Genomic DNA, 24,171 nt, shown 5'->3' with positions numbered 1-24,171 from the left:
TGGGATCAGTGGATTTGGGAGCCTTATTTGGCTGTGCTGGCTCCTCACTTCCTCACCTGAGTGTGGGTTTGGGATCCATGGATTTGGGATCTGTGGGTTTGGGATCTGAGGATTTGGGATTTGAGGATTTGGAATCTGTGGATTAGGGATCCGTGGATTTGGGATCTGTGGATTTAGGATCAGTGGATTTGGGATCCTCACTGGGCTGTGCTGGCTCCTGATTTTCTCACCTGAGCATGGATTTGGGATCTGTGGGTTTGGGAATCAGTGGATTTGGGATCCATGGATTTGGGATCCCCACCGGGCTGTGCTGGCTCCTGACTGGAAGCAGTGCCTGGGCTTTGATGTGCCAGGATGAGCAGAGCTTGGGGCTGCTCAGCAGAGAACAAAGGGAGCCTTGTTGCTGAGGAGAGCAGGGAGCTTTTCTCTTAAATTTCCCTGGAAGTCAAACCCCGCCGTGGCACTGTCTGATTCATAAACTGGATTTTTACTTCAGAAGGCTAAAAATAGAGCATGGAAGAGACTCATTCAGTCAGTCTAGGGCTTCCCTGGTACTATTTTAAGCCCCCTGGAGCAGGGCTGGGGGTGCCAGGGGAGTTTCCAGTCTCTGTGCCCTGGGCTGGGTGTTCCAGGTACCACTCGAGGTGTTCTGTGCCCTGCTGAGCCCTGGAGCCTTCCAGGGATGTTCTCTTCCCTGTTTTCCATGTGAAAAGCACACATTTTTTCGGTGATTTCCCAGTTTTTTGGTTGCTGCCGTGGATTTGGCTCCACATGTGGGGCACCAGCAGCTGACAGCCAGGCTGGCATTCATGGCACGTGAAAAATGGGAGTGACGAAGGTTGCAAAAGTGTGGATGGTCTGAGATGGGGCTCTCACTGATGTCCTGGCATAAAAATGTGGCTCTGAGTTCATCCCAGCAGAAAATCCAGGGTTGTGGTCCCTGGGTGGGTGGTGTGGAAGTGGCTCAGCAAAGCAGGGGAGCATCCCAAAGTAAAACTCCTGAATAAAGGGAATAAAAAACCCTGTGGCTGGGTTGGATGCAGGGCAGCCCCAGGCAGCAGCAGCCCCCAGGGCTTGGGTTTGTACACATGGAGCCCTCTCAAGAAGCCCTTTATCCATGTCCCATCCCAGTCCAAAAATAACAGGTTTGTTTTTATTACTCCAGCTTTGAAATTGTGAATGTGAACAAGGGTAAAACACAGCTTAAATCTACCTCAAACCCATTCTTTGTTCCTCTTCATCGAAAATTCTCCATAGCAATTAAAACTTCCATCAAAAAATGGGAGTTCTTCTGAAAAACCTGGTGGTTTTATTGCTTCTGATTGCAGTGCTGATGAGAATATTTTGGTGTTGAATCACTCCTGGCTGTTTTCTGCCAGAAAAGGGCGATGGTCTGCACCCACCTCTGACAAACTGATGATGCATCTTCATTGAATTGCAGGGAGTCAGAGCTGCTCAGTCTTGGCAAGTTTGCCTCAATAAGATCATTTTGTCTGAGGAGAGACAAGAAAGGAGTTGTAATCCTTTTGTAATAAAACACAAAGTAAGAGGTTTTTCTCAATGCTTCTTAGTGTGGCATAAAACCTGTCAGGGCAGGTCTGGGCTCATTAAATGAGAGTGGGGATGGAATTTCCTCGGATGAAGCTGTTCAGTAATATCTTGAGGGTTAAATGTCTTTTGTGCTCAGTGGTGGAACCTAAAGCAGGGTTTGCACTGGCAGTGTGCTCCCAGCCCTGCTGGTGACACTGTGGCACTGAGGGGGGGACTGGAGCACTTCCATTCCAGTGGGGTGCAGCTCCAAGAACCAGGCTGGGGGTCCTTGGGCTCCCACCAAACCTTCCTGTGTCCTCAGTAAGCACACCAGCCTCTTTTTTCTCTCATTTCCAGGTGATCTCTGCAGTATCCAGGCTCTCCTTCCACAGTATTGCTCAAACCAAAGGAATTAGGTAAGATCCTTTCAATATGATGCCTTAAAATAACATTTCTCTCCCCCTCTCCATATTCTTTGTGTTTAATCACATCAGACTCTTTAGAGGCTGCACATAATGGAGTTAAACAGACACCAGGGGTGCCTTTGGGATGCAGGCAGGAATAGTTTCAGATGAAATAAGTGAAAACATGAGGAATTGTGTGCACTGTGCGTGCTGGGCAGGGCAGCAGGGTGAGGTTTGGGGTCTCTAGCTGGAGGTTTTGCTCAACTCCACGAGGGATCCCACAAAAGCCAGCAGTGCCAGGAGCTGTGGCATCATCCCCCTGTCCCCACTGCCCCTGTGCAGGAGAGCCCAGGGACCTTTCTGCCCCTACCAGCTGGGAAATGTCCCCTGGCTGTGTCACAGGCACATCCCTGGTGACAGTGCAGGGTTGCAGCCGGGGTGTGCTGCCTGCTCCTCCTCTGGGGGAGCAGTGCAGAAGGAATTAAAAGCAGCAGACAGCCCCTATTAAGCAGAGCTGTTATCCTGCTCTTTGTTCAGCTCCCTGCAAAATTGCTTTGCAATTGCTTTCCTTGTTAGAGTGCATTTGTATTATTAATCTGGGAACATCTCATTAGGGCCACGGCTATAACAGGGATGAGTTTGCAACCTAAATTACCTCTCCTCATTTTTCTGGGCAGGGAGTGGGTGTGTTTTCACCCCCCACCCCCCCCAGCTACAGAACACATTGGATTTTCTCCACAGCACTGGATTTTCTCCTGCTGCTGTTCTGGGTGGGATCTGTGGTGCATCCCAAGCCAGGCACAGCCAGGATGAAGGGATGGGTGGCATCCCTGCCCCACTCCCAGCCCTGCCACCCACCCCCAGCACCCCCTGCCACCATTCCCACTGTTGGAACATATTTTCCCTGCCTTGTCTGCGCTGAGATTGCTGGAGGGGAACAGCTTTTCACGTGTAAAACCAGCTCAGAGCCTTCCCATCTGTTAAACACAGATCCCAGCAGGGCTGGGGGAGAGGCAGGGCCGAGGCTTTGAGGAAGAAAGATGTGCTGTGAGTTAAGGGCTGTTTGTTGTGCAGATAGCCCTGAGTCCTGCAGGAGCCTGCAGTGGTTTTTGTTTTAAGGGAGAAGAGCATCCAAGGGGTTTGGAGGCTGGGGAATTCACGTGCACAACCTGCAGTGCCTTGGCAAGGGCTGGTTTGAGTCTTGGGGCATCACCGGGAGGGTTCCAGGGGTCACCCCCTGGCAAAGCCCTTCCCAAGGCAGGGAGGGGGGTCCTGGATCCAGCTCAGAGGATGAAGGAGCTGCCACCCCTGGGAAGGCTCTGGCTGAGCCCCTGTTGGGTGTGTTGAGGGCTGGGCATAGCTGGGGTGCAGAGACAAGGGAGGCTTTGCTGGTCTTGTGGGCATGAGGCTTTTTCTCGTTCATTTTACAGCTGGCATTTACAGTTCCCACTAAAATCCTTTATCTTGGAAGCCTTTGGCACCATAATTACACAAGAATAGCACAGAGCTTAGTGAGCCTTTGCTTCTAACCCTGTTTTCCTGTGTATTAACCCTGTTTCTCCTCCAGCTCTGCAGGAACAGAAAATGCTGTCACTCCTTTAGCTGGAAAATAGAACAGACTAGAAATGAATTCTGTAATTCCAGGAAAATACCCTCCTGGGAGTGTTCCCTCCCATCCCACTGTCCCCTGCAGCCACAGAGCCCTGGCTTTGTCCATTGCTGCATCTTCTTTCCTTTAAATTAGGTGATTCCTTGCTGCACCATCACAAACCCCTCAATGGCAGAAACTTATCTCAAATGAATGAATCTGAATTAATCTAATCTTGTGGGAACCAGCAGCAGCTCTGGCTGCCTGAAGGGACTGCTCCCATCAGCCACCACTGCCCCTCAGCTCGTTGGGTCCATCCTCTTCCCTCTCCCAGTGAAGCTGCTTCCCTTGGAAGTGGGAAAAATCTTGTTGGCTTAGGCACAGTGCTTAAATACATGGTAAATAGAGTGAGATTTGGATGCTGGGTGGATTGTGTGGTCTTCAGCCCCACAGCATGAATGTGGCTCTGCTCCAATCCCTATTTTAGGGTCTGAGAATCAGGATCAGGCAAATTAACAGTGAAATGAATCCCAAAGCCTGTTCCTTGTCCTTAAATAAGTTTCATGGCGTGGAGAAAAATAAAAATCAATCTTGTGTGCTGTTCAGTGAAAAAAAAAAAGAAATCACTCTTTCTGTCTTAATAATTTCTGGCTACAGGAGCCTTGGCAGAGGAGCCCTGTTTCCCAGAGTCCTGCAGATAGCTATCAGGGCAGCTCTGAGGAGCTGACAGAGTGCTTCTTCCAAGAAACAAGCAGCAAAAACAGGGCAAAAACTCCATCCTGAATGCAGGGTTCCATTTGCAATGTGCCTAATGTGCAGCAGCTGCAGTCACAGCCCTGCTGTGACCATCCTCTGCCTGCCCTGTCCCCATCCCAGGGCTGCTCCCACAGATCCTGCAGGAGGCAGGCTCTGTGCTGATGGGACGGGAGCTTTTGGTGGGGTTTTGATCCCTCTGTTGTCCCAAAGGGTTGTGCACGGGGACAAAGAGCAGATCCTCATCGCTCAGGAGAGGAGATTGATTTGTTATTGGTTCTCATCCTTCCCTCCATCTCTTTGGAGGACTGTCAGCACTTCCAGGGAGAAGTTCCATCCCTGAACAAGGAGCCTTTATTATGCAGTCAGGATTTTCCACTGCAGCCCTAATTCCATTACCCCATTCCCACGCTGGCTGGCACTTCCCAGGCAGCCTGGAGGATTCTGCAGGATTCTGCAGCAGCGTGCTCCTTGCACAGGGATGTCATGCAAAGCTTCTCCTGGCCTTTGGAGCAAGAATTTTCATTCCCTTCCTGAGTTTTCACTCCAGATTTTCTTGAGCAAACTCAGCTCTCTGGAGGACAGCAAGACTTCTTGTTGCAGGTTCCAATAAACCAGGATTATAATTATTTTCTTAAAGCTTTTTTTCCCTGTTTTCCCACAAGGTTTTCCTGCCACAGGCAGGGCTGTTCCTGCTGCCTGTGGCACATCCCGGGCTCCATCATCCCCCTCGTGCTCTGGGGGCTGAAGGGGAGCTCTGAGCAGAGGAGGGGCACGTGTTTATTCATCTCCCTGAGATCTGTGTTTGTCCTGGAAGCAGAGTTCTGCAGGCAAAGCAGGAGGTTCAGGGATATTGGCTCGTGCTGCCTGCATGCATTTTTCATGTGTGCACAGCAAAGCCCAGCTGAGGGCAGGAAGGGGTTTGCATGTTCAGAGGCCTTTCTGGAGGCCCTAAATCTGAGCAAATCCTTTCTGTGTGAACTGAACCTCTCGGTGACTGTCCTCAGAAGGCACCACAGTTAATAAAAGACAATTAAAACCATTTGCAGACGGGCAGGAGGGTGAATCCTGGCTGTCAGAGGAGGTTTTCTCTCACAGGAGCAGTGGCAATGCTTTGGCTGGGCCGTGGTAGGAAGGACACAGAACCTGAAAAATATAAAAACAAAAACTTAAGGCATCAATCCCACCAGCAAACCCCACTTCTTGCAGAAGATGTGGCGGCACGAGCTGGAGCTGATCAGGATGTTCCCCTGGCTGTCCTGAAGGACAGGAGGGAGATAGGGGAAGATTTTTTATGGCCTTTGCAAGGGTTCTCCAGCATGCTCAGGCTTCCTGCAGATCAGATTTAGGTCTCTGCTCCCCTGCCCCTGGGGATGGGAGGCAGATCCAGCTGGGTGTGAAAATGGCAAGCAATTAAAGGCACTAACAATTAAGTCCTCAAGTGTCTCCTGATGAGGAGGTTGTTAGGGCACCTCTTCTCCTGAAGGTTGGTTTTACAAGGCCTGTTTTATTCCCTGCCAGCAGCTCTCTGCAATTGCACTCTGCCCATTATTCTTTTACTGCCGTTGTGTTTTCCTTGTACACACTTTAAGTGTTGCTGTAAAATGGATGGAGAAGGCTGGGGGAGGATCTGTGTCTGGAAATTACAGGTGCAGTTGGTGCTTTTGCAGAGCTCTCCAGGAACTGGGACCAGGCTTGGAACTGGTCCCCAGCACAAACCCTGAAGCTCAGCACAAACCCCACAAGCAGGAGGTCAGGTGGAGATTGTTTCTTCTGACACCACCAAACCTCTAGGAGTCACCTTAAAGCTCCTCCATTTGTTGATAAGCAGAATCCTTGGCTGAGAAGCAGCTCCTCTCCCGCTAAAAGAAAAAAAAACATTCTTAACAGATTTTTTTTGGCAAGTTTGTATCCTCACAGAGAGCCTGAAAAAAAAAAATATCCCTGACATGTTTTCCTGCATGGCTGCTTTGTAGGCTGGGGGGATGCTGAGGTCACCCCACAAGCATCTGCTCACAAAGCAAAGGCAGCTTCTCTGTCCCCTCCCTGCAGCAGCTTTGCTTCATGAACACAGCTCTGATGAGCTCAGCTCTGCTGGCTGGGCTCAGGTGGGGCTTGCTGGGCCTTGGGGTCACCTCTGTGTCCCTGGTGCTTCCCTGAGCCACCCCTGTGTCACTGTGGGACCTTTCCAACACCTCTGTCTTCCCAAAATGCAGCTCATTCCTGAGGATGCTCCAAGGATGGAGAAGGGTTTCAGGTTTGGGGTCACCTCTGTGTCCCTGGTGCTTCCCTGAGCCACCCCTGTGTCACTGTGGGACCTTTCCAACACCTCTGTCTTCCCAAAATGCAGCTCTTGCCCCAAGGATGCTCCAAGGATGGGGAAGGGTTCTAGGTTTTGGGTCACCTCTGTGTCACTGGTGCTTCCCTCAGCCACCCCTGTGTCTCTCTGGGACCTTTCCAGCACCTCTGATTGTCTTCCCAAAATGCAGCTCTTGCCCCAAGGATGGAGAAGGGTTCCAGGTTTGGGGTCACCTCTGTGTCACCGGTGCTTCCCTCAGCCACCCCTGTGTCATGTGGGACCTTTCCCAACACCTCTGTCTTCCCAAAATGCAGCTCATCCCCAAGGATGTTCCAAGGATGGAGAAGGGCTCCAGGCTCAGCTGGTCTGAAATAGGGGATCTGGAGGCTCCCAGCACAGGGGGATGGGGACAGGAGTGCCTGGAGAGGGACATTTGGATGCTCTGGGACAGCCCAGGTGTCTCTGCTCCTCCCTGGGGAAGGGGTTGCTGGTGGCCCTCAGGATGGGCTGTTTGGAGCTGGTTTGTGCTGCACACTTGGGCCCCTCTTGGCTGGGGTGTGCTGGAGTCAAACAGAAAAGTCCATTTTGGTAATTATTTATTTTTATTGGCACACGTTTCACAGGGTGGCAGCTGCTCAGGTGCAGCAGAACAACTCAGAGTGCTGAAAGATCTCCTTGTGCTGCTTTGCTGCAGGTTAAAAATGGGGATTGCAGGATTTGTGTGTTCACCAGGTGATTTCCAGTGTGAGGAAGTTGTTGGGTGGGAAGCATCCCAGGTCTTTTTTTGGGGGATTCATTCCCTACTGGTTGGTTGTACTGTTACTCCACAGGGTTTGGCTCTTTTTTATTCCTTTCTTTTCAAGAAAGACATTTCTGGATTCCCCTTTTGATTTTATCCATCTGTTCTCATCAGTGTGGAGCTGAAGTGAGGAGAAAATCGTCTCTCTTGCTTGAGTGAGGCATTGGTACATGAGGGGTTTTTAAAAATGCGATAACGTGTTGAAACATAAAATTCTACGAGCTGTTATTTTCTTGTCTTCTCATCTCCAGAAATGCTCAGTTCAGATTGGAGCTGAGCATAAAGCAGGGCCTGCAGCTCACCCCTGGGTGCTGACACTGCACTGAGTGCTCTCCTGCAAAATCATCATCATCATCATCCTCATCATCATCTTTGTGTTAGCTGGTGATGTAACTCGCTCCTGCCCTGCTGAATTTCCATCAGAATTAATCTTGCAAGAATTTCTGCAAGTTCCAGACCACAAATGAAAGCAAACTGTCATTTTTCAGAGGATGTGTCTAAAATTTGGCGCCCCGTGAGGTGCTTCTTTCCAGAGATGAGTAATGTAACAGAAAAGTGTGATTTTAATTAAATTCAGCAGCTTTTGGTATGCTCTGATGGGTCTTGTTCTGCACAAGGAGAATTTATTCTACTCTGCTTTATATAAATGGATTTTGGGGGCATTGACAGGGTGGTTTTACCTCACAGCACTTGACCAAAATCATTGCTTGGTGCTGCTCCTGTTTCACAGATGGGAACCACATCTTGGAGAGCAGCTCCAGGTCACCTCTTTGCTGGTGCCTGGTCAGCTCACAGCCACCTCCTGGTAAATTAATGCTGCTTTAATCTGCCTAATTGCATGAAGCCAACGAGGGAAGCATTTTCAGTGGTGTGTAAAAGTCTTGGAAAAATACATTATTTTCTTTGGGCAGCTCCGGGAGTGCCCGGGGTGACAGGCCCAGGGTTCCAGAACTGACAGGGGCACAGCCACAAGAATGGGGTGATCCCCAGTGCCTCGTCCTCCTGGAGAAAAAGAGAGGAAAAAAGAAAAGGGGAAGGTTGGAGCTACTAAAATGATGTGCTGAGAACAGCCAAAGTCTGAAATTTTGGGATTGAAGCAGCATTAAACCTCAGCAGTGTGACAGAAGGACTTTTCTGGAAGCATGGGAGCTGTGGGGCTGAGAACCCCACTCCCAAACTCCCATGGGAACACAGCCTGAAGCCTAAAATGTTGGTGAAACCAGTGTCCTGTGGGATTTCTGTGCATTGCCATGATGCTTCCTTCTAAACAGGGGTGTCAGGGACTCTGTACCCCCAGCCAGGGCAGCTGAAGTCCTGCAGGCTGCAATTTCAGCCTGTAGACTCCACACCATGGGAACATTTTTCTGCCAGGAGGACTCAGCACAGCCCTGTCCATCCCTGCAGGGCTGCAGGAGCTCCTTTGCAGCAGCTTGAGGCTCTGGTCCTCCCCATCAGTGAAGCAATGCCTCGCAGAAGGGACAGCAGATGGGAGCAGCTCAGGTTTCCCGGGTGTCACACACTCCACCTGCTCTTTAAAGCACTCAAGTGTTATCCCTGGACTCAGGAAAACAGGGGCAGATTATCCTGCTGGTGCTGGGAGGGTGGAATCCCCCTCCAGAAAGGGAGAAATCACCTCCTTTATATCCCTCAGGGGGTTTGCACGAGTCAGGAAAACTTCCTTGCAGTTCTGCCTGACAACCCATCTGCACTGAGAGCAGCCTCAGGTGGGAGCAGCTCCTTGGGGTGGAGAGCCCTGAGTGGGACATTTCCTCCCTCTCTGCTTCTCACCAGGCTTGCTGTTCCCAGAGCTGCTGTTTGGCCCCAAGAAATCAGAGTGGAGAGTGGAAAAGTGGTAAATAAACCACGCTGGGTCCTCCTTGCTCTGTCCCACACGGATCTGAGGCCAGGGTGCTGCTGTACAAAATGATCAGGCTGAAGCTGCCTCATCCCTGCCCCTCTGCTCCCTGCAGAGGTGAGGAGCTGGCTTCACCTCTTCCAGCCAGGACAAGGCAGCCCAGATGCTGCAATGTGCTCATAAATAAATAAACCCCCCTGTTTATTGCTGTTAGAATTGCAGCCTACCTGGCTCTTGGTGCTAAATAATTCAGAGGGAAGAGCAGCCAGGCAGTGCTGAGAGGCTCCCTGTGCAGGGGTGGACGGTGAGGATGTGGTGTGGGAGGGATCATGGGGCAACCCGAGAGCAAGGGAGGGTTTTTCTTGCGTGAGGTGCCTCGTGAAATATTAATTGATTGTCCCTGTGGGTGATGTGATGTGCTGTGGCTGGCTCTGCTCTGTGACCCGTTTGCAGGGAGCTCTGGGAGATCCAGAAATGGCCAAAATGTTTTGTGAGATCAAGGGCACGTGCTGTAAGTCCTGCCCTCCAGAGGAGCAGCTCACTCCAAACTCCAGAACAAATTGCTTGGTCTTGTCTTCCCTTTTCAGCCCTAAACAAACCCATCAGATCAATCCCACTCCCCTTCCCTCCTTTGATCTCTGGAAGTGATGCTGTGCACTGCTGTGGGGTTTGTCTGTGCACGAGTCTACTTTGGGAGCTTTGTTATCTCTTAAGAGCCTGTTCCAGCTCTGTTGGATGGCACTGGGGGCTTTTGCTTTTCATCTGAGCGGGGTGGGGCCCACAGCAGCCCCGGATGAAGGGCTCAGCAGGTGGTTTTGCATGGTGGTGGAGGGAAAAAAGCTGGTGCTTAGCTAAAGATATGAAATAAGAGACGTTTTCAAATGAATTTTAATAAACTGGGGTCTCTGCAGACCTGTTGGGTTTCAGTGGCCTCAAAGTGCTCATTGCTGCTGGGCATTCCCAGCTCTGCTGTGCTCCTACATAAGAAATTGCAATGTGCCTGGAGGACTTTGACAATTTCCCAGGGAACCCAGAGCTTTTAGATCTTTTGACTGACAACATTTTTACTCATTTTACCAAAAAAGACGACCCAGAGATTGGTCCCAAACCAGGGAGCTCATGGCTGGGGAAGGTGCAGCACCTTCACCCACCTGGATGGAGGATCTGTGGGAAGGTTTTCAGTGAAAACCCAGTGCTGGTGAGAAATACTGCCTTAAAAGATCTCCCAGCTGGCTTTTCTTTGTGTTGCCTTGATGGGGATCTGGTGGGGTGGGAGTGAGAGCAGAGTTCCTCTCACCCACTCTGTCCCTTCCACATCAAATCTGGTTTTGCAGCCAGCTCAGGTGTGTTCAGTGACAAAAAAAAGAACCTAAATGGATGTATAAGGGAGCTTAAGTCAAAAGTAGGGAAATATTTCAAATAGTGGATGTTGGTAGAACGAAATTAAATTGTGTTGTTGCACTTAGAACTCCTGGGGAAGAGCAAGGGATGAACAGAGGAAAAAGCCAAGGCTTTGTCCCAAAAGCTGCCCTTCAGCTCCAGATTTTGGATGGTCCATTTAGTAATCCTCACCCCGGTGTGACTTCTCCCTCTAATTGCATTCTGTGAGTCCTTATTTAGCCATTAGCTGCCACTGCAGGGACACAGGTTATTAATTCCTCCCCTGCCCTGACTTTCACTCCGGGCCTTCACCAGCAGTCAAGGTGAAGCTGGGAGGGCCAGGAGAGCTGCATCCCCATGAAACCCTGATTAGAAAACATTTTTCTCCCTTTTCTGCCTCCTTGTCTTACATGGGGGGTTGTATCACAGGAGCCAATTACACCTCCAGCCCAGATTTATGGCTGGGGATGTGTCCATGTGATTTTAATATTCTTTTACTCCTTTCTCTCCAGCATGGCAAGCACTGGGGAAGGAAACACTCAGAGATTAAGAGCAGAACATGCATGTAAAAGAAAGGAGGTCGTGCCTTGTGGTGGATTTTTTATTGCTGTTGTGACAAGTGATGTTTAAGCGTTAAGAGCACAATATGCATTGTAGAAGAAAGGAGGTGGTGCCTTGTGGTGGATTTTTTATTGCTGTTGTGACAAGTGATGTTTAAGCAGAAGTCACCTCTGAGTTGTGCCTTCTTGCCAGAGCTTTGCAGCCCTTGCCTGACTCCCTCCTGTGTTGGCACCTTGCCCATGGACACACCTTGGGTGCTCCCTGTGGCAGGGCAGGGCAGCTGGGATGGCTGGAATTGCTCCATGGCTGGGCTCAGCACTGCTCTGTCCCCTCCTGGGCTCAGGGTTTTACCTGAGCTGGCTGCAGGTCTCAGCACTGCTTCAAACTGCTTGGTCTGGAGCTGCTCCCCTGAAATGATGCACTGAGAACAGCCAAAGTCTGAAATGTTGGGATTGAAGCAGCATTAAACCTCAGCAGTAGGACAGAAGGGCTTTTCTGGAAGCATAGGAGCTGTGGGACTAAGAACCTAAGGAAGGCTGAGGTGTAGCAGGGGAGAGAAAGAAAATTAATGCCAGTGAAAGGATCCAAAAATAGCAAATTCGGGGGCTAACCAGGCCATGGATTAAATCTTTCAGGAGAGGCAATCTATCATGGGCAGGGAGGGAAGAGGAGGGAATTGCTCCTGAGGGCAGTTAGAGGTTCAGGTGTGGCCAGCTTTGCTCCTCCAGTGTCCCATGCCCGTGGTTCACCTGCCTTCTCCAGGGTGCCCAGGAGGGATGGGCAGAGCTGCCCTGCTGCCACCCCTCTGTGTCCCTGTGCTGTCCCTGTGCAAGGCTGGCTGTGCCCATGGGGATGCTCCAGCCCCAGCAGCCACAGCCCAGCCTGGCCCTGAGCCAGCAATAATACGTGGGCTTTAATTAAAACAGTATTTTTCGTCTCCCTCATACATTATTTGGTTATTGCTTCAGAATGAGCCAAGGAATTCTTGTATTCCCCCCACTCCCTCCCTCGCTCCTTTAATCTGCTTTCTCCCCTCCTTTCTTTCTGCCCTTTTGGTGTCCTTTCCCTCATCTCCAGGAGTTTTAACTTTTTTCAGCTGTCACAAAGTTGTTAAGATGAGGAAGCCTGGGGTTCATGGGGAGTCAGTGATTCCACTGGGATTGCTGGAAGGTGCTTCCATGGAAGCAGTACAGAGCCTGGCCGAGCAGGGAAGGAGCTCACAGGTGGAAAGGCTGGAGGAGAAGGTGTTTCTCCATCCCAGCAAACCAAACACCAGGCTGGAATCAAGATTCCTGAGCTCTTTGTGCAGCACCAGCTCAGCAGGAAGGGCTCGGCCATGGGGGCTCCGAGGTGCTGTGCTGTCAGACCATGCAGCTGCTCATTTTGGTGCCCAAATGCTGCCCTGTGTGCCCAGCCAGCCTCCCCACCTGCCTTCCTGCCCAGCCCTGCCAGCTGTGCCCTCGGCAAGCAGCAGAGCTGGTGTCACCCTGGCACAAAAATGGCTTTGCATTGAATGTTTTGTGCTGCTCAGCAGGATGCTCGGGGCTGGGCTGAGTTCAGGAGCTCTGCTGTGAGGGGTGAGGCACCAATATAAAATATAACCCTGTCATTCCTTCCCTTGCCAGGCCCTTCCCTTCGGAGGAGACCACGGAGAATGACGATGACGTGTACCGGAGCTTGGAGGAGCTGGCAGAGTGAGTGGCCTCACCTTCTCCTGGGAGGGCTGAGGCAAAAGTTGCTGTGGGTTTCCAGCAAAGGCAGATAAAGTTTGACAGCAGGGCTGGGAGAGCCAGGACGGCTGCTTTGATCCTTTGGCCAGGAGATTTTTGTGCTCTGACAAAAGTCCATCTTTTTCTGGTGCGGTGTCACTTTTAATCAGGTTGAGTTGAGGAGTGGTTTGGTGGGGGGTGAAAGGGGCCAAGCCCAGGGAATCCCCAACTCCTCCTAAATCCCAAAACCCTGGCACATAATTCACCCTCTGAGGGGATCCAAGCCAGCTCTGGGGGTGAGGTACTCATTTCCCCCATGGCATTTTTTGGGTACTGGCACATGGAGCTGCACCCCCGTGTGTGATTTTGGACCCCACCAGCTGGCCTGGGGCAATCAGGGAATAATTTGGGTTGAAAACGACCTTGAAGACCATTTCATTCCAACCCTTTGCAATGGGCAGGGACACTTCTCACTGTCCCAAGTGGCTGACCTTGGACATTTCCAGGGCTGTGGCATGACATCCTGCCATGACACCCGTCCTGCTTGTCCTTGGTGGGACGTGGGGTGATGCTGCTGCTCTCTCTGTCTGTGTTTATCTGGCTTTTCTGCCTGTGGTGGTGATGTAACAGGCTTTTAAAATCAACCTTGAACTGCAGAACACACGGGGTAGTGCAGGCACTATTGGAATTCAATGGCAGCATTCCCATCAAGCCGGGGTTTTGCTTATGAAGTGCAGTCTGCTACATATGGAGGGATGGAGTGCATGGGTGGATATGTGGCTTTATGCAGTTAAATATTATTGTTCCACAACATAAATAATAAGACTCCTTAATCCAATGAGTTCCTTATGGCTTCAGTTATTACAAAAGTAAATCATAAATTACCAGCAGAGGGAACGGAGTGCCCTGGAATTCCCTGCTTGCTGTTGGCTCCCAGCAGCTGCAGTTTAATAAAATTTTAACCAAGAAAGGGATCCTTTCAAGAATAGCATTTTTTGTGCCCCCTCTCCAAAAGTTCTCAAAATCCCTTTAATATTGGGGTTTAAAATTCCTGTTTCTCACACACAGACATGCTTTTAATTGGAGAGAGATTTGTGTGGGACTCTCACACAAATGCTGGTGGAGATGGCAGTGCTGGCCTAGAAAGAGCAGGTTTGGGGTGCTGCCCTTGGTTATTTGGTGCTGGAAACAGGTTCCTAGACTGGTTCCTTGTCCCAGTCTGCTGAGGACAAAGTGACCAGGTGGAAACTTCCCAAACTGTTCTTTGCCCCTTGGTCAGAGGGGCTGTGGTGCCCGTCAGATAACTTGGAGGTTTATTTCAACTGATTTCCCTGTTCTGTCCCAGATTTCCAAATTTAACTTTCCCTGTTTTCACATTATCTGAAAAATCCTGTTTTTAACATCTTATGTGGGACTCGTGGGGGACAGGCATGTTGCAATCAGCAGGGATTGCACAAATTCCTTCATCCAGGCCTGCCCTCCCAGTGCACGAGAACATGGCCTACAAAACAGTGTCAGAATTCACCCACAGCTGGAAAAACCCCCAAAACTCCCTGGAGAACCCCTCAGCCTGAGTTCTGCTGCTCCTGCTGCCTGCAGCAGAGTGCTCTTTCTCCCCTGGAGCATTTCCTCTGGCTGGAAATGTGCCAGCCCCAGTGTGTGCCCAGGCCCCACAGCCTGTGGCACTGATGAGAAACCTCCTTTTTCTCAGCTCCTGCCCTCTCCAAACAGCTCAACAAGGGCAGCATTCACTGCTGGGAGTGATTCAGTCCATCCAGCATCTCTGCCTTTAGTGCTGCTGATGATCCAGCAGCCTTGGGAAGATGTGGCTGCAGCCAAAATGGTTTTTTTTGGAGGCGAGGAAGTGATTTCCACAGCAGGCAGGGAAATGACCCAGTGTGGGGAGGGAGCTGCTCCAGCCCTGCCTGTAAAACCAGCAGGGATTTGTCACCTCAGGGTGGCACTCTGCTGTCCCCACAGGCCTCAGGGGGACAAGAGTGGGTGAGGAGGGACAGCCCTGGTGGGCTCTGTGCCACCAACTCACCCTGGGAGAGAGGAATCCCCTAAAGGGAGCTCTCTTTGGGGAAAAAGCTCAGGATAAACTCTGAGTTGGTTCTAACAAGATATTTTGGAGGCTGGACAATGAGGTTTTTCTGGAGAATGCCAGAATGCTTTGTTTCAACTTGAGTGGAGTAGTTTGGTGTCCCCACGTTGAGGTTTTGAATTCCTGTGCTGCAGAGCCTTTAGAATATGAACATGTTTGTGATAGAGGTGCTGATTTGGGCAGCAGAAGGAACCAGGCTTTGTCCCTGTTGTCCCCATGATTCTCTAAAGAGTGGGAACCTTCCTCCTGAGAGCCCTCCCAGCAGGGAGGAGCTGTGGGACAAAAACCAGGGCTGGACAGGGCATGCAGGAACAAGCTGTGTGTGAAATCATGGGGCAGCCACGGGGTTCTGCTGTGTTTAAAGGATGTTTAAGCCTTGGTGACCCCATTGTGCTTTCACCTTTGGGATGGTGCAGGGATTAATCCCAGCTCCAGACAGATCCCCCAGCCAGGCAGATCAAGGCACGTAATTGCCTGGAAACAGCTATTTAGTTAAAAAAAACCACCAAACAATTGGTGATGGAAAGGGGAAGGGAAGCTAAAAGGCTATCAGGGGAGCTGGGAAGTTCTCAAATTCCCTGCTTTCAGCCCTCTGGCCCCTCGGTTTGCTGTGCCCTGGGCCAGATGGCAGCTTGCAGCCAGCCTGGGCAGATGGCAGGGGCTGCTTGCATTGCAAGTGCTGCCTGATCGATGCTGTGAGGAGCTGTAAAGGGACAATTGGCCTCTGCTGCCTGATTTATTCCAGCCAGCCCCATGCCAGACCCTGGAGCAGCCATTTAGGGGGAGTTTGTCCATGAAATGAGCTGGGTTTTGCAGCAGCAGCGGCAGCAGTGTGTGGGTTCATCCTCTGGAGCCTGTGCCCCCTTATCAGGGATTATCAGTGACCCTTGTCCTGAGGATGCTCCTGCAGATCCCTGGGGAGGGGAGCTGCTGCTTCCCACATGGCTGTGGCTGCTGGGAGCTATGGCAGGAGGCAATTATCCACCTTGCTGCCCTGCCAACTGCTTTTCCATCCCCCTTTATGGCTCTTTCAGCTGCTCCAAACCATCCTGGTACCTCAGAGTTATATTTAACATTTCACCTAAATTTTCTCCACTGCCACTTGAGCTCTCTCCAGTTATTTGGTCTCATTAAATTTATGGCAGTGATTAATCCTGGCCCTCTTTACAGCCCCAGAGCCTTCTCTATGATGAACCTTCTCCACTTCATGGCACTGTCCCTCTGCGGTGGCACAATTAGGTGGATAACACAGGGCAGATTTTGGGTTCTTTGTTGGCTGCTTGAAGAATTCAGAGTCAGGCAGACGTTCTGTGAATGGTTTGATGTGAAACATTTAATTTGCATAACTTTTACCTTTGTTTTCTTTTCTGAAGAAGATTTGAGGAGAGGAGTTGTAGTGTTGCCTAAAGGACCAAGTAAGTGTTTTAGGCAAAGCAGGTCCCCACCAAACCCTGCCCCTGGAGAGCTTTGTCCCACAGGTTGTTGATATCCCCTGCTCTTGCTTGGAGCTGCAGCTCACTGGGAATTTATCCCAAACAAATTTATTGGGGTAATTGTGTATTCCCAACCTTTCCATCCCAGAGAAGGGGAGAAGGAGATCTGCTAGGTACAATTTCTCAAGTGATGGCTCTTCTGGACTCAGCTTCTTGCTGAAGTTTCTCCTGCTTCTCTCACTACTCTCACCAGCATTGCCCCCCTCACATCTTCCAAAATAGTGCTGTGATCAGCAGAATTTCTCCAATGCATTAAAAAAAGTAACAAGCGCAGGAGCCAAGGTGAGATGATAAGTGAGCTGCCACTTTTCCCATTATTTTTATGTTGGACAAACCAGGCACAACAGCCCCTCACATAAATGGCTCTGTGGTGCAGGGCACTTGAGCCAGAGTGCCTGTAAATGTGTCTGTCCCCTGTGTGTCACTCCTATTGATTTTTACATGTCCTGCTTGTGCCATTTCTGGGATCATACTGGTCACTGTGGCTGTTTGAGGCTTTTTCTTGGGATCAGAATGTTCCACTTGGAATGGGGAATGTAAGACCCGAGCAGAATAGATGGGAAAAAGCTTCTGCTGTTTCCAGATGAGTGTCTCCATCCAAGTCCAGTCTGAGTAATTAAAACCCTGCAAGATCTCGAGTCCTCCAGCTTGCACTCCCTCACCCTGAAACACAAACCTGCCAGATGTGCTGCAAATTTAGGGTTCTGCTTGTCCTCTCTGACAGAATGAGGGGGTTGGCTGGAGGAGCTGTGTATTTATAGCTGTGAGTGCAGAGTGAGGATGGGAAACTGGGGATTACTGGGATGGACTGGAGCCTCACAGCAGCCTCAGAGACCCTGAAAATCTCCCAGCCTGGACCTGTGATGGCTCTGAGATCTGGCTCTTAACCCTGGTCACAGGACTGGAGATTTGGGGTTGTCTCTTGGTTGTCTTATTTTAGCCCCTTCTGTCCCCTCCTGCTCTTTCTTTTGCTGTTCCTGGTGGTTCTGGCTCTTTCCTCAGCGTGGTTTGGAGGGAGTTTTGGTGTGGTGGGTTTGTCATGAGGGCTTGTCCTTGAATTCTTGAGGCTGCTACAAACTCATCAACTTCCCACAGCAGCTTTTATGGCTGGGGAGGCTCTTCAGTGGCCCTGAAATCCCTCAGAGCTTCCCCAGTTCCCCCCAGTGTCACTGCAAAGATGACTGCAGGGTTTCTTCAGCGTGGTGGACCCTGCATGATGTCATTTATTGGGGCATCACAGACTGTGCCCATGAGCCCTTCCAGCCCCAAATGTTCTGTGATTCTATGGATTTGTCCTTCCCTTTCCCTCCCTCCTGGCAGCAGTGCCTCAGTTCTGGGAGCTGCTCCCTGGCACGGCTGCGTGGGTGTTAGTGCACAGCAGGCACTGCCAGTGAGGCAGAGCTCAGCCAAAAGCATTGTTTTTGCCTGAAATTGCCTTAGATATGGAAAGCTTTATTCATTATCGGCTTTTCTGGCTCGGCAGCAGGCTGCCAGCCCAAAGCTGGTTGGATCCTTCCTAATAACAGTAATTGCAAACGCTGGCGTTCCCTCTGAAGGGTGGCTGAAATCCCTACCCTGACCCCAGAGCTGTCAATGAATCTCCTAATCCAAGCAGTACATCACAGGCTTTGATACCCACGGGTAACTCGCAGACTCTGCTGCTTTTATTGAAGGAATAAATTGCTTTTCTTTGTGAGGAATGAGGTGATCTGGCTCTCCTTGCTCAAGTTGTTCCGTCTGCCCGTGACACGCCTGGGATGCTGAATTTATTGCCTGAATTCAGTGTGTCCTGAGCTTTCCACTGGCTAAAATCATCCCAATCCCTGTTTTAAGGACAGGGAGGGTGTGTATTTTCAACTCTGACAGGCTCAGGTGAGGATCAATATGTGCAAAGCAGAGATGTCAACATCCATACAGCCCTGCAGGAGCTTGGCTGCTCCTGGGCTGCTCCAGGAGAGGCTGATCCTCGTGCTTTACTGCTCTCCATAAAAACTGGCAGCCTCTGGTGTTTCTCAGAGATGCACTGAGAATGTGTTTTAATAAATAACAGACTGCTGGACCATGGTGATGTTGTAATACTGCCACGGCTCTCAGGTTTGAGGAACTCTGCTGCACTCCCCAGAGCTCTGCAGTGGAGGTGTCTTTCTAGGTGTCCCCAGGATGTGGGAATAGTTCCTGTTTTTTCCCAAAAACCAGAAACTGGAGTAGAGAAGGGCTTGTTCTGCTGTGGAGCACCAGGATGGGCTGGAGCAGTGAGGCTCAGCGTTTGTGACAGCAGGACAAACGTTTGGGGACAGCGTTTGTGTCCAAGGGCTGTTGGCACTTCTGTGGGCAAATCTGCTGGATTGTCCCTTGGGAGGAGTTTCTTTCCTGGTGGGAAAGGCCTTGGGGCATCCACCCTTCTCCAGTCTCAGCCCATGACTGAGCAAAACCCATCTGGCACTTGGGGACATGGCTGAGGGCTGGTAGTGCTGGGTTCAGGTTGAACCAGATGTTCTTGAAGGGTTCTCCCAACCCTGATGATTCTGTGAAAGCCTCTTCAGCACCACGTGCTGTCACTTGGGTTTCTCCCAGTGTGTGCCCACCACGCTCCAGAGCTCATGGCTTCTTGGGGAGGGAGGAGAGTTTGTCCAGGCTAGGAACAGCAGCTTTTATATTTTTCAGATTCTGTGCTGCTTTAGTGTGTAATTCTGAGCTTCGTATCAGGGGATGGTGAGCTCTCTGCACAGAGCAGGGAGACAAAACAATTCCTGCTCTAGCTGGGGACCAAGGACAAATGATCCAAATCTCAGGCCCAATACCACCAACAACTGGGCTGGAGAGAGAAAACAAGCAGGATGGGACTGCAGGGGCTGCAGCTGGAATTGGGCGATGAACTGCAATCTGCAAATGGAGCAGAGCTGATCCCAGGAAGAGACCCCGTGAGCGGCCGTGCATTTTGGGACCATTTTAGTTCATCTTGGGTGTAGCCCTGGCTGGGCTCTTGTGCTGCCCAAGGTGGATCCATTGAGGCTTTTAATAAATCCCTGCTTTATTCTTTAACTCTGTCCAGCCTCTGCTCTAGCTCAGCCTTCCCAAGGCATCAGTTCCTCACCCAGCTGAGCTCCTGCCCATGCCATTAACCCAACCACACGTTCCCAAAAACCCTCCAGCCATGGAAGTGATGTATGGAGAGACAGCCAGCAACCCGAGAGGTGTGGGCAGGGAGATTCATCAGGAGCTGGGAATGACTGGCTGTGGAAGAGGAGCAGAGCTGAGAATATAAATATTGGTGCAGATAATAACGGCGACGCCTGGGAGGGGGAAGATGGATCACCAGCTATTAGTGGGCATTATTGCAGCAGCTGCAATGCATCACCTGGGAAGAATGGGATGGATACATCATGCCAGTGTATTTATTTAAAATCCCCAAACTTTTATTGAATAAATCTGTTTGTATAAATAGGAAGGGCCGTATTTAAGCAGCCTGGTTTTGCAGGCAGATGTGCTCTGCTGCTCCCTGATATGTAATAGAGAGATGTTGAGTGTCACACTCGGAGCACAGCTTTACACCTAAATTTATTTGTGTGTAATTAATACCCCTGTTGAAAGACACAGCTCGTAAAATATGCGAACGCTGTTTGATATTCCAGCATTTCACACTGTCCTGATCCTGTGGGATTGACTTCAGTGGGGGCTGTTAGCAGCCAGCACCTGTAGATCTAAGCACTGGAATTATTATTGTTAATTGGTATTTAATATGGGCTGAATTTTTCAAAAGTATTCCAAGGCTGAGGAGCCCCTGGGAGGGGCGTGGAGGCTCAGATGATAATTAATTACTGAGCACCATCACCTTTAGCACAAATGGGCTCTACAGCTCTGGGTTGCCTTTGAAGCCTGGGAGTGCAGGGGCAGCTCCAAAGTGGTGGGGCTGCTCCTCAAAATGTGATGTTTTGCTGCTTAATTTCTCCCTGCTGTGAATGCTGTTATTGGTCTCTGCCCACCAAGCTGGGTGTCTGATGAGATTGCTTTGTGGTGGTCAGGAGAGCCTCCTGCTCCTCTGGGAAGTGCTGGATTAAAAATCACCCATCGGGGCAGGGATTGGGCTTTGTGGGAGTTGGGGCATCACTCAGAAATGGGATGCAGAGCGTTTAAACCTGGGTGGAATGCCCAGGGCTGGTCCAGGCATTGCTGTGGGTCCTGCACAGCCCAGGGTTGGCTCATCAGGACTGGGGTGCTTCTCCTACTGCTCAGAGACATTGGATTAATATCTGCTTAATCTGTTTAATATCTGCTCCTGCTTGGAGTGGATCTGGGCTCCTACAGCAGTTTGCAGCCCTGGCTGGGGGATGGGGATGGTTTTTTGGCACAAAGGAAACGTTTCAGTGAGGAAAAGCAAAATCAGATCAAGAGTGAACACAGAGCCTTAAGCGGACCAAAATCCAACTATTAAAGTGAATTCTCTGAGCATAATATAAAGTCACTGAGGCAAAAGCTGCTCCTGGTCCTGAAGAGGAGCTGAAGGGAGGTTGTGGGCCCTTTTGGAGCAGGTGGAGCTGGAGCTGGTGGCTCTGGTGGCTCAGATGGTCTCTCTGCCTTGGCTGGCAGAGCCATCTCAGCTGGGCCCATTAGTGCTGGGCAAAAGCTCTGCAGGGGCAGAGCTGGCAGCCCGTGGTGCTGTGGGCATCGTGGGCACGCCTGGCACAGGGCACAGAGCCTGGCACAGGGCACAGAGCCACTCTTGGCTGTGATCCCTGCTCGTGTCGAGCAGCGTTCCGCCTTTTCCAGCCTCCAGCCAGCGGAAAGAAATGTGCAGCAGGCACTGATCCAGGAAAAACAGAGAGCAGGGGCTGAATTCTCGTCTCTTTCTGGGATTCTCCTCCCTCCTCGGTGCCTGATGAAGTGGCAGTGAGCTTCCCCTGGGTGTTATCCCTGACTCCTTCTCCTTCTCGTTGCAGCGAACACGATCTGGGCGAGGACATCTACGACTGCGTCCCCTGCGAGGATGAGGGCGATGATATCTACGAGGATATCATCAGAGTGGAGGTTCAGCAGCCCATGGTAACAACCCAGCTGTGTTTTCACGGCCACACCTCGCTGGGAGGGGCAGGGAGGGGGTTCCAGGAAGGAGAGAACTCCGTGCCACTGGCAGGTGACGCCGCAGGGAGGGGAACTGCTCCGAGTCCTCCTCCAAACTGGGATGGCACCAGCCCACAGGGGTTCTCCGAGGAATTTCCCAGCCCAGCCTGTCATCTGCAGGAGTTGGGGAGGAGGAAGGGAAAGGGAGACCTAATAAGCCCTAAAAGATAAGCTAAAAATAGGGTTTTGCTGCTGCTGAGGCTGTGTCACTCCAGCCTTTCTGGTGAGGCTCCGCCTGCTCCGTCAGCCAGAGGTGCCACTGGTATTTTTAGTTCAGGGTGACAGATCTGTGTGTCAGGGATCCAGCAGCTGTCTGTGCCTGCTGCTCCTACCTGCAGCAGGAAGATGTTTACAGTGGAGCTTTCTGGGGCAGCAGGGACCAGTGTGCCATTAGGGACAAGTAGCTGTCCCCATTTGTCACCTCTAACAAGCTTTTGCTGCTGGAGAAGCCTGAGTGTGAGGCATGGACAGCATCGTGGAGGGACTTGTGATGTCTCCAAGGGCTGTGGAGCAAATACTACACTCCATGGATGAGCCAAGGAGGTGTTGGTGGCCCTTGCACCTCCCTAAGGTGCCCACAGCCACCTCTCTACCTATGTCCCAGTGTGAAATTTGTGACCTTTGAAATCTGACCTTTCAAATTTTCTCCCCCCCAGTCCAATATCTGCCTCCCCCAGGCTTTGTTCAGTCGTTAATTACTCTCCCCTAGTTCAGCCCTCCCTGGAACAAAGCAGGATCAATGGACAAATTCAGTGATCAATTCAACCCCTGGAGCAGCACGAGGGGCTGGAGCCTGGCAGTGCAGGGCTGCATCCATGGATGCCTGTGTTCTGCTTCCTCAAAGATCATAAACCCCTCATTCCATCCCTTCACACCTTGGCTGCAGCTGGAGGAGCTCCCTGCACACCAAACCCCCCCTGGATCAGGGAGTTGAGCCCAAAATGTTCCCCTTGATCCTGCCAAAGTGCTTGGATCTGAAGGCACACAGCTCGTTGGTCTCCAGTGGTTTTTGTCACCAGTTGCTGAAGCCACTTGGCCCAAGAACTGCCCCAGGAAAAGGTTTTGGTGGGAATTTCTTGCATAAATGGGAAAAAAATGGGGGAAAACTCCAGCAGCCAGGTAATAAAGGATAAAGGTCAGTGGAACTGGCAATTTTTCACTGTCCCCTCCACGTTGTTTTGTGTTTTCTGCTGAGCAGTGTTGGAGTTAAGAGCTGTGAGTCCCTCTCACTTCCCTGGGGAAAAGAGCCTATTTTTAATATATCTGCCCAAAAGTTGAACTTTTTGGGTAACATTTGTTGCAACAGCAAGTGTGTGATGCTAATGGCTTCTTGTATTTCTGCATGCTTCAGATTAGATACATGCAGGTAAGATGAATTCATTAAAATCTGGGGTTTCTCCAGCTGAAAGGTCCCAGCTGTGAGTTCTGAGGGGGTGGACAGAGGGGCTCTGTTCCTGTGCATGATCCATAAAACCCCATCACTGAACTCCCTCCCAAATTCACATTCTGCCCTGCCAAGTGCAGCAGCTCCCAACACGTGGTCCCAGCTTTACAGAGCAGAAGTGACTCCACGAGTTGGGGCTTTGGGAAAAAGCACATTTTATCAGATTTGACCTAAAATCAGGAGAACTGGCAACCCTGGCCAGGGATTTGTATGAGTCTGATGTATTATTTGTGACCCATTTAGTATCTGTTGTGAGTTTCATCTTAAGCAATAAAAAAACAGTTTAAAAAGGGGGAAAAAATCAGCCTTTATCTCTTATTATTCTTCTTTACCTGATAGTCTTTAGTGATGTGGCTGTAATAAATGCAAAAAATGCAGTTTTTCCATGTTGAAACATATTTAATAACACAGCCAGGGTTCCTCCTTACATTTTTTGGATAAAAATGGTTCCCTTTGGCATAAACCAGTGTGGTCCTCTCCCGACTTTCCAAACTTGTGCTTGGTTGCTGTAACTGGACCACCTTTAGGACCATCTGACCATGCCTTATTTTTCCTTTCCCTAGAAAATGGGAATGACAGAGGATGACAAAAGGAACTGCTGTTTGCTAGAAATCCAAGAAACTGAGGCCAAATACTACAAAACCCTCGAAGATATAGAAAAGGTGAGAAGTGAGCCCTGCTTTCCCCAGCAGCCCTGGATCCCACATGAATTGTCCTGGGTTGGTTCTTGCTCCCAAAGCTGGGAGATGTGAGGGGCAGGATGGAGGAAAATGGGAGAGGAGGAGGATCCACAAAACCCAGGCAAAAGCAGCATTTTTTTGGTGATTGCTGCAGATTAGAAGCAGGCTGAAAAGCCTCCTGCTGTGTCCCCCCCATCCTGGGGTGAGAATCTCCCACTCCTGGCTCAGCCAGACCGAGTTTGCTGATAAGAGCTGTGTTTGCAGATATCTCTTATCACTCTGATTGCCACGGAATAATTCCTTTATTCCGAGTGCTGAAGCTGTGCTGTCTTGCCATTGAAGCTAATTGGATTAAAAGGAACGTTGTGCTGCCTAAATTCGTGGGGGTTTTAATTGGTTTTAATGAATTATTGTGGCTCCTTTCTTTCAAAAACAAATAAAAGGATAACACCTC

The 24,171-nt window shown here is 50.5% G+C and overlaps 1 protein-coding gene across 5 annotated transcripts in view; it reads left to right on the top strand.

Moving 5' to 3' along the window:
• Positions 1 to 24,171, top strand: part of VAV2 (vav guanine nucleotide exchange factor 2) — a 120,050-nt gene that overhangs the window by 71,715 nt on the left and 24,164 nt on the right. For 3 of the 5 annotated variants that reach the window (XM_039730728.1, XM_039730724.1, XM_039730726.1), the window contains exons 3-7: positions 1,888 to 1,946; positions 12,795 to 12,863; positions 21,413 to 21,515; positions 22,945 to 22,959; positions 23,601 to 23,699. In XM_039730728.1, the coding sequence (XP_039586662.1) occupies positions 1,888 to 1,946; positions 12,795 to 12,863; positions 21,413 to 21,515; positions 22,945 to 22,959; positions 23,601 to 23,699 (345 nt within the window). The remainder of the gene's footprint in view (positions 1 to 1,887; positions 1,947 to 12,794; positions 12,864 to 21,412; positions 21,516 to 22,944; positions 22,960 to 23,600; positions 23,700 to 24,171) is intronic. The other 2 variants (XM_039730725.1, XM_039730727.1) reach the window with 1 other exon arrangement.

Source organism: Passer montanus, unplaced genomic scaffold, assembly GCF_014805655.1.
Source record: "Passer montanus isolate IOZ18808 unplaced genomic scaffold, ASM1480565v1 scaffold73, whole genome shotgun sequence".
Lineage (NCBI taxonomy): Eukaryota > Metazoa > Chordata > Aves > Passeriformes > Passeridae > Passer > Passer montanus.
This window is presented reverse-complemented; position numbering and strand designations above follow the sequence as displayed.